Source organism: Trachymyrmex septentrionalis, unplaced genomic scaffold, assembly GCF_001594115.1.
Source record: "Trachymyrmex septentrionalis isolate Tsep2-gDNA-1 unplaced genomic scaffold, Tsep1.0 scaffold83, whole genome shotgun sequence".
Classification (NCBI taxonomy): domain Eukaryota; kingdom Metazoa; phylum Arthropoda; class Insecta; order Hymenoptera; family Formicidae; genus Trachymyrmex; species Trachymyrmex septentrionalis.
The window spans coordinates 2584871-2594742 of record NW_017306018.1 but is presented as its reverse complement, the minus strand read 5'-3'; the positions used below and the strand labels follow the sequence as shown (position 1 = coordinate 2594742).

At 32.5% G+C, this 9872-nt stretch overlaps 1 protein-coding gene across 4 annotated transcripts in view; it reads left to right on the top strand.

Moving 5' to 3' along the window:
* Nucleotides 1–4593: 4593 nt before the first annotated feature.
* The window catches only part of LOC108754935 (filamin-A), a 52905-nt gene continuing 47626 nt past the window's right edge, over nt 4594–9872 (top strand). For all 4 annotated transcript variants that reach the window (XM_018497603.1, XM_018497601.1, XM_018497602.1 and 1 more), the window contains exons 1-2: nt 4594–4809; nt 6647–7061. In XM_018497603.1, the coding sequence (XP_018353105.1) occupies nt 6716–7061 (346 nt within the window). In that variant the 5' untranslated portion in view covers nt 4594–4809; nt 6647–6715. The remainder of the gene's footprint in view (nt 4810–6646; nt 7062–9872) is intronic.

Sequence of the window (9872 nt, the reverse complement as noted above, 5' to 3'; positions counted from 1 at the left end):
TATATATATATAAGACTTTATTTCTATTCTAAATAGTTATTTCGTCGTTTTTCGTTTCCTAAACATGTCGGTCTCAAAAGAGGATAAGTATTCTCGGTTAGTACCAATTTCCACATGTTTATTTCAGGTAACATTTATTCAGCAGATATTTAAATTTTCTTCAATCATTCGAATGTTTTTCGAGATATTATGTATATTGTTTTCCTGGCGGAAAAAAATTTTTATGAAAAAGTACAGAAAAACTACAAGTCTCACTTATATACTGTTCGTTAATTTTTTTAAAAATATCCATACGTTTTTGATAAATTTTTGAGAGTCAGCGTTTATTATTAATTTAAAACTACATAGATTGAGCCAAAGATCTTAAAAATTCTTTTTTAATTTTTCGTAGATATTTATATAGCGGGACGTGAAATGAGGGTTGTTTATCTTAGAAATTTTTAGCTTTTCGTAGATGTTCGAAGTGGAACGTAGAGTAGCGAAGGATTATTATTTGAAGGCGAAGGATTTCTTGGTTTTTTAAATCAAATAAACAATACCACTCTACGTTCCATTAGAAATATCTATGAAAAACTAAGAATTTCTAAAGTCTATCTCAATCTATGTAATTTTTCATAAAAATTTTTCCGTTCAGGATTGACAAGTAGCAAAAGTTTCTGAATAAATTAATTAAAGTAATATAGATGAAATAATTTGTCGTAGAAGTTCGCGTTTAGTTTCGTGCTGAGGCAACTCTTGTTTCTCCAGAAAGGAACTCCGAGGCAACCGCTAAAACCACTATCGCATTATAGAGGAGAGGTTCCTTCGAGTGACGAAAGAACTTAATATCACGCATGGTGCGTGGCGCGTAACAATGACCGTCTAAGTTTTCCCATCAGTGTCAGCGAGCGGATAACCAACTCGTTTCGTTTTGTTTCCCTCGTATACGAATTTAAACCCGATCCTTCTCGCACGCGTCTGTGTTTCCCAAGAGGGAGAGTGGGCGTCGGCGGCGTCGGGACGCGAGGGGGAGGCTTCCCCCCGGATATATGCGTGTATATATAGACCGACCCCCTACCCCTCGGCCAAGGGGGCAACAAGGGAGCACGTACTATTCTCGGATAACTTTACGGATCCGAGTAAGGCCGGCTTCACACGTCCCGGTGAACACAAGTCACATATAACGTACCTGTTAATTGTAATTTCCCACTCAACGAGATATAACATACGTGTTATATTACAGTTATATTGTTGGGTGGAAAATAAGTAACAGGTACGTTACATGTAACTTTCTGTTCACTGGAATTCAGGTAAACTTGTCAAGTGTGCTTGCGCAAGCCACTTGTGCAAGTTTACTTGATCGTGTGTAGCCGGCCTAACTTCTTTCGAGACGTGTATTCGACTTCTGGTTCGCGGACGGCGTGAACATCAGTAATCGTCTGCGAACCACGCCGTGCCGATCGAGAGCGCCGTGCCGATCGATCCGATCCAAAAAGATCGTCGCCTCGTGTGCATGTAAGATTCGCGCCGGCATTCGATCTTTATTGTTCCTCCGATTACGATTAATTTTTGAACGATTGATCAACTACGAAAGTGAAAGATAGAGCAATTTATACTTCATTTTTGTTGATAACTGCGCGCGTTTCTGAGATTTTATAGTACACACACCTCACACACACACACACACACACACACACACACACACACACACACACACACACACACACACACACACACACACACACACACACACATATGTATATAATATAAATTATATACTAAAAAAGGAGTATTAATCTGAAAACGATCGTCTATTCTCGTTTCAAGATATCAAAGCAAATCCACCATATTTTTAAGACAAAATGTTTTTAAATATTAATTTGCTCTGTGTTTGAGTGAATATTTGTGAGATTGTTATTTATCGCGAGTTTTCATCGAAATAAACCTTTTGTTAAAATAAAATGACAAATTTTTGCAACAAAAAGAGAACGCGTTATCTCTTCATACTCATAAAACGTAATGCGTTTCTTAAACTTGATGAGATTTCTTTCTATATAATTGTCCACATATGTAATTAAAGCGCATAGTAAATTTTTATCAGAAAGAATTCAATTCTTTATTACAAAATTTGTCATTACATTATTATATTTTATGGGTATTATTGTGTTGAGATTTGAAGAGAGATGGGCAGTCACATAAATTAATTTTTATCAAGTTTAATTTGACGTCATTGTTAATAGCAGTAGCACTTGGCTAGGCACGAAATGTTTTTCTTCAAAACTCAACCGGCTAAACATTGATTTAAATTAAGTATGCACGTGCATTGATTATAAGTACAATATACACAAGTGATTACTTTTTATTTCTCAATTATTCTAGACAAAATAATCATGTTAGATGTAGAAGAGTGTTTTTTTTTTTACCGCGAAAGTCCAAATTCTAATACTTTACTGTTTTTGCAGTAAAATTGTCTATCTTCGAAGAAGGTTTACTTGTAATTATCTCATGTGACTGTGTGCATTACGATTCATTCGCGACTCGTTCACAATTTATTCGTCGCATTTCGCAATTCGCTGGTATATGCCTTTGGAGGGAATCAGCGCGGAGAGAGTTTTAAACGAAATAAGGGAAACCTGCGCGATTGCTCGTCGGCAGTTTTTCGTGGAGCGCTGATAGAGAGTTAGTCGATCTCGTACGAAATAAAGAATACTTTTTACTAAATGAATATGTTGGTGCGTGTGATGTGATTGTTTTCCGATTATCTCGCAATATCACGAATTTGTTGAAAAAAATAGTACTTCTGTGTTTTGTTTGTTTTTGTTCATGAATTTATACGCGCTTGTTTTATGATTCAATAACTGATATTTTGCTGATTGTTCAAAGTAAATTTTAGAAAAGTTCGTAAATATAATAAAAAAAAAACGGTGCTTATTATGAATAATACGTTAAAGCAATGTAATTATTTTAATTATTATTGAAATAATTTTTTTAATTAATTCATATGTTGAAAAATCTCGAATTAGTATTACAACAAACAATTTTATATAAATATATTAATATAAATTTATTTTATTTATTTTTATTAGAGATATGTAAGATCAATTTTTTTCATTTATTTGCATATTATTTGTATAATTTGCTACAAGAATTAATACGAATCGTACTTAATGTGAAAGAATAAATATAAAAATCTCTTAATTTGATGACAACTTGAGCAATTTATGTTCAAGTGGAGTATATCTCGAATTTCCTTCTTGACTTTCGAGTGTCGTGATAAAAAAAAAATCATATTTTAGCATCATCACGTCGTCTCGCAATAACTTTCACAGATAATTTTAGATAGTAATATACCTGTCGTATTAATATATTACATGCGTAACATTGTGAATTTCATTAATAATATAATAGATATTATTTTATTTATTTTATAATATAATGATATTTTAAAAGTAAAAATATCGGAGGAACTTTAGATAATTACATAAAAACATGATTCTTAGTCACAAAAATGTTTATTTCGTCCAGGAAATTGTTTATTGCATTACAACGTCGAGATATTAAAGTGCGAAACGTATTACGCTATATATTACCGAATTTATTATTAAGTTATACGCAAATGTATTTTGATGCGGTGTAAACTAATCCGCCTCTCTGTAAATAGATAACTTTAATCATGTTGTCCATTCATTGTTCGCAGACAACAACGTTTGCGCTTATGAGGTTCATCTTTTGGATGTAATATCAGACCTTGGAAAAAAGTCACGTATACGTGCGTGTACTAAAAATAACTTGGCATCTCGCCGTGCGCCGAGATTTGTAATTTAACATGCGTCCGATTAATTTTCTATTATGCGCGGAAAATCCGACCGATGGATCGTAGGAGACGATGATATAACTTTAAAGCAGATTTACTTTTCCCAAATGGATGTCTTAATAATCTGAACTAATTTTCTCTTATTTATCGAGATCTAAATCTGAATGCTTTCCAGTAAGAAATACATTTAAATATACTAATAATAAATATAGAAGAGCGTGCGTAAATAAAAAAAAGGTACACGGGCCATTTCCCCGGAATGTGTTGCTATTTATAATTAGGTACTTTATTTATGGATAGGCCAAACGCGTAAATCGTGTTGAGGCTGGACAGTTTGGTCGAACACGTGCGCGAATCTTTACTCAAGTGAAACTGATCGATTCCGTTCACCTTCATCGGATTGAATCAATTAATTGCGTCCAAGGAAACAAACAAATTTTAATTAATTAAAAATATAATATCGTATATTTTCTACCACCCTCCCCTCCCCCTCCCCCCCCATTTAAATTATGCATTTCTATAATCTACTCTTTAAACAGTTTTCTCCAGCTCGAAAATAATTCCAAGCTTTATTTTCCTTTTTTTATAAATAAATCATAATTGCGAGGTTTTATCGATTTCGATTTTATTTTACGCCGAAGCGCCTTATGTCACATTCGATCAATTTGGAACGTCGGCAATCTTTTTTAATCACGATATTTTATTATGCAGGTGAATCGTCGCTGTGAATCAGGACGAACGACTGAAAAGGCCCTTCAAGGAGACGACGCTATCAAGAAAAGCTTCTCGACAAACGCATCCTGAGTAATTTGAAGCGTGATCTCCGCTGGTGAACGTATATCCGACGACTCATCAGCAGAAACGGAGTTGCTCCAGCTGATCCCTTGTCAGCATCTCACACACACACACACACACACACACGCACGCACGTGCGCGCGCGCGCACGCATGCACGCACGCACGCACCCATACTAAGGAAGGTGCGTTCGATTTGCCGGCACACGTACGGCCGTGCAGGTAAGTTCACCAACGTCCACCTCTTCTTCTGCGCACGTGTGCGTGCTCGTGCTAGTGATGGTCACAATAACTCTTTCAAGCAACTTCGATGTCTGTTTTACCAATTTTCAAATAGATACATAAATGGAAAAATCAATAAATGATGGATAATAATAAAAATTATATTTGTATATATTTTATTTTTACATAAATTCTTAAGTAAATGCAAATATGTTTAAATTTTTGTGGATTATTTATCTAAAAAAGAATTGAAGGACTCAATTAAGACTGCTATTCATAGTTTAATAAAATCGATTACTTACGTGAAATAACATTAAACAGTTTTCTCTAAAACGTTCGGTAAACGATTAAAACAATGTTTCTCTGACTGTATAATAATGTTATATAACAAATAAATAAATAGAATTTTGTTGTTGTACTTACATAAACTAGCAGGTCTATCATCTGTTATAAATTTTATTTATATTGTTGCTTATTTTAATTTTCCAAAAATAATGAATCAACATGTTTTTGAATTAATTTAATTAGCAATAATAATGAAATTAAGTTAAAAACTAATGAGTTATAAAATTTCATTTGAATATTCATTGCAGAATAAATTCAACAATCTAAATTAAATTCGAACGTGAATCCGAATATCAGTTGATATATCAACAAATAAATCAGATAATAATAAATTGATTTTATTTATTGTAATTTTGACATCAAAGATTTTGATATCAAAATAACAACGAATAATCTCAAGCGATATCTAATGGAATTTTAAAGTGTAAAACTTAAATTTTAAACCTTAGATCTGGTCTACAATAAGCGGAGTAAACTTTGTGAAAAAAATGAGAGTAAAAAATTGACCATTCACAGCTGATTATTCTTCTCACATGGCATTTAACTGTAGTCAAGTTCTCATTTATTCTCAATTTCTTACTTATTAAGCTTATACCTACTGCACATCGGACGCGATGAGCTATGAGTGACGAGCGATATCCAATTAGCTCTGCTTTGCATCGTTACGTGACAAAAAGCAGAGGTTTCATTGGATATCGCTCATTGCTCATTGCGTTCAGTATGTAGTAGGCTTAAAGTTTAAATCGCTTTAAAATTTCACTGTATAGATGCCGCTTGACTTTCCGCTTCGGAAAGTCAATTCCACATGGTATAAAATATTCCATTCCTAAGAAATACATTCTCAAGGAAAGTTTAAAAGGCACGTGTATTCATATATTTCAATATACGATTACACGTGTATTGAAATTTACGGGTGCACATGTAACGTATTGATATTTTTATTTAGTATAATTATTAGTGTACAACAAGATATCTGCATACTTAAGAACATTTACGACGTAAATTTCGATGCACGTATTTCAGTACTTGTGTATTAAAAATTATATGGATTAAAACACGGAAATATTAATTACACGTGCACTCAAAAAAGTGTTTAATTTTGAGATATTTAAGTGTGTCATTCTTATCTTTATTTTTTAAACACTTAAATGTTTTTAGTATGAAACTTTTTTAATAAACAAAACACTATGTATTTCGAATTTAAAACTTTTTAATTAAAAAATTTTCAATCCAAACATATAGTATTTTGTTTGTTGAAAAAGTTTAAAACTGAAATGTCTTTAAGTGCTTTAAAACAATGAAAACAATAATTAAAATATTTTATTTAAAAATTAAACACTTCTGTTTTCAGTATTCACGAATATTTCCAATACACGTTCAAAGTCTTGATTTCTAGTTTGTGCCCATCGCTACTTCTCGAGTCACCAACACAGCTACATTTTGTCTACGTCACCGATAGCACTCGTAACTACCAACACCTTGTGATCCTTAGGCACTAACACAGGGGCGCGCACCCCACCACCCTTATCCGTGAGAGCGTAGCAGCGGACCAGCCGATAAAATGAATGAGAATGATAAGTCAGTTAAGTGCGAGAACTCCGCCGGCGAGGAGGAGGAGGACGAGATGTTCGAGCGCGAGCTGGCCGAGGACGCGCAGTGGAAGCGAATTCAACAGAACACCTTCACGAGATGGGCGAACGAGCGGTTGAAGGTGGCAAACAAGCACATCGGCGACCTGGAATGCGATCTGTCTGACGGTCTCCAGCTGGTGAGTCTCATCGAGGTGCTCTCGCAAAAGCGGCTGCCGAAACACAACCAGCGGCCCACCTTTCGTTCTCAGAAGCTGGAGAACGTGTCCGTCGCTCTTAAATTTTTGGAGGACGAAGGCATCAGGCTCGTTAATATCGGTGAGTAATCCCATGTGCATAGTGGATCCTACACGTCGTAGAATAGATTCGTCCTGTCTTCGTAGGAAGAATCCAATTGATTGATCGTGAATAGTGCAATGAAATGCCGATGCAGTATATTTGTTAGTAGGACAAATAATTAATTTAGGAAATGACAACGTTTTATTTTCTTAATTATTCTAAAAAATATCTATAAATGATTAAATTGTGATAATTGCAGTGCCGTATGTAGTTCTGTTCTTTTTATTAAAGATCAGAAAGGCGGTAATTTAAAAAAATAATAATTGCCACGTTAATTTCTACCACATACATTATCAGATAAAATAATTTTAATAATCATTAAAACAATCGTTGTCTATTAAAATACTTACTTGCTATGATTATGCCATATTCAATTTCGATCAATTAATACATAAAATACATAGAAACAGTAGATATATTATTCCTTAAACAGATAGTTTAGAGAATAATATATCTCTATTTATGTAATATTCGACAAAAATTTATTCTAATGAATAAATTCCAAAAACTTATTTTAACAAGTACTTTCCAGTTTTCAGTCGATTTTCGGACTTTTTAATTATAATGTTCAGATTTTTACATTACGAGTCTCTCGGTACGTTACACCACCACGTGGTAGTTACGATTATCGCGAGTGACGTGAACAGAGTCTGCGTCGTTTCACGGATTCTGCGTAGATTGGACTTATCGATCCGTAGATTTTTGCACGTCAAGAATTCATAGTTTTTTAAAGAATTCAAGAGAATTTGCGTGAAAATAATTATATTCGATCAATAAAAATTGATCGAATTAATACGTAAAATTATACTTGTAATAAAGTTAAAATTTAAACGCTGCGATTTTATTTTGAGTTTATTTACGTACACAAGCAGTACGTTATAGATGTAAACAGTAGAAACGATACTTTCTTCTCCTTACATACACATAAGGTAAACGTTCCAATAATCGGGAATAAACCTATGTCCGGACATTTTTTTTAACTTTGTTAATATTTATATGATTATTAATCTCAAATGCTTTTTAAAATAATTTTTAAGTACAATTAAATTATAATACATTGTAATAGAAAATAACATTTGAAATTAATAATAATAAGTCTTATATATGAGTGTCCTGACATAGTTACGTGTCCAGTCACCTTATATAAGAAATATTGTTCTAAATTTTTATTTAAAATAATTATGTATAAATAGTGTTTTAATATATATTATAGTAGTGATGAATTTATTAATAATTGAATATCTCAATGTTAATTTTTATGTCATCCATTTATTTCAATTTAATAATATGTCATGCTTTTCGCTTAAGAGAAATATTATTTAAATTAGTAGATACAGTACAAATGATGTTATAAAAATAATTAGAAACTATGACGGTTAAATGTAAAAGTAAACGTAATTATCCATTATTTGTGGAAAATTGATAAATTTAGTGAGTAGAAAACTGTATACGTACTTATGTGTGTGAAGGGAAAAAAATTGCATCTAAAATTGAAATATTGATTCTGGAAGAAAAATTACACGCGGTGCGTAATATACATAATCTTGAAAAAAATCTTAAAGAATGCTTCAGTAATCTTTAGTTTATTTATTTTCATGAGACGATTTAAGTTTTTTAGTTACGATCTTTCGCTTATTACGAAGTTTATTATAATTATATTATAAATATAGTATGCAATTTTAGTTTTAAATGAATTAAAATTAACACAATTGCTAAGCGAAATCTGTAATATCAATTTCAAGTATGTGCTTATTTGCACGATAAAGAATGTAGTCGAAAGCTAAAAACAGTGATTCGTCGGCATAATTTGAGAACATGCGTCGTCAAATAATTAATCGTGCGTTTTACTTACACGTAGAGATTGATATAGATCTAATCTATAATGCGTAAAAAGAGTACTTGCAGTGTGATATCAATTAAGATTTGATCAAGATTTGAACGTTCGATCGCGATTACAAAGTCGAGAAATAATTTGACGCATAGTTACTCTAATTCTTCTATGTATATTAAATAATTATTTAATTTCGCTGCTTTAAAGACAGATTTGAACTTCTATTAATACTATGACAATTAGAGAACAAACAATTTTGACATGTAGTGAAATCTCGTGGTAAAATATTTCTTTATCACTATATGGAACGTGCGCAGCTGAATAATATGTAGAATATTTCTGCATTCCTCTGTGTGTGTGTGTGTGTGTGTGTGTGTGTGTGTGTGTGTGTGTGCTTTCGAATTCGGGATCAACATTTTAGAACGTGGGTTGCATCGAGCAAAATAAAAGCAATCGTAGAGCATAGCGAGAGGGTTGTGGATCGATGACGCTCGCTCGGGCTACCCCGGAAAACCAGAGAGTAGCGATGGGATAATGCTGTTCACGTACTTTTTGCGGGTGAACAAACTAACGTTACATCATCGGTCGTTAAATCCTGTTCATCTAAATCTGATTAAAAGTTTTGCTACAATATAAGACGCAAATTAAATAAATCGATGCAGACATTTAATATAAGGCATCTTTCTCATGTCATATCAATATTTATTCATTCCTTTTAAGGGATATAGAACAAATTTTTTTCTAAACAAGAACATTACAACATTGATATTCTTTAAGGTCTAATTATTTACAAATTTTGTAAGTTTTAGAAATGCAATTTTAAGACAATGGATTCTATTTTAATACATTTTATTTAACGAAATTCTAATTTGTAAAATTGAAATAAAAAATATCTAAAATTGAATGTCAAAAATATATGAGAGGGAAAATTAGTTTTCAAAATTTTCGATGAAATTCAA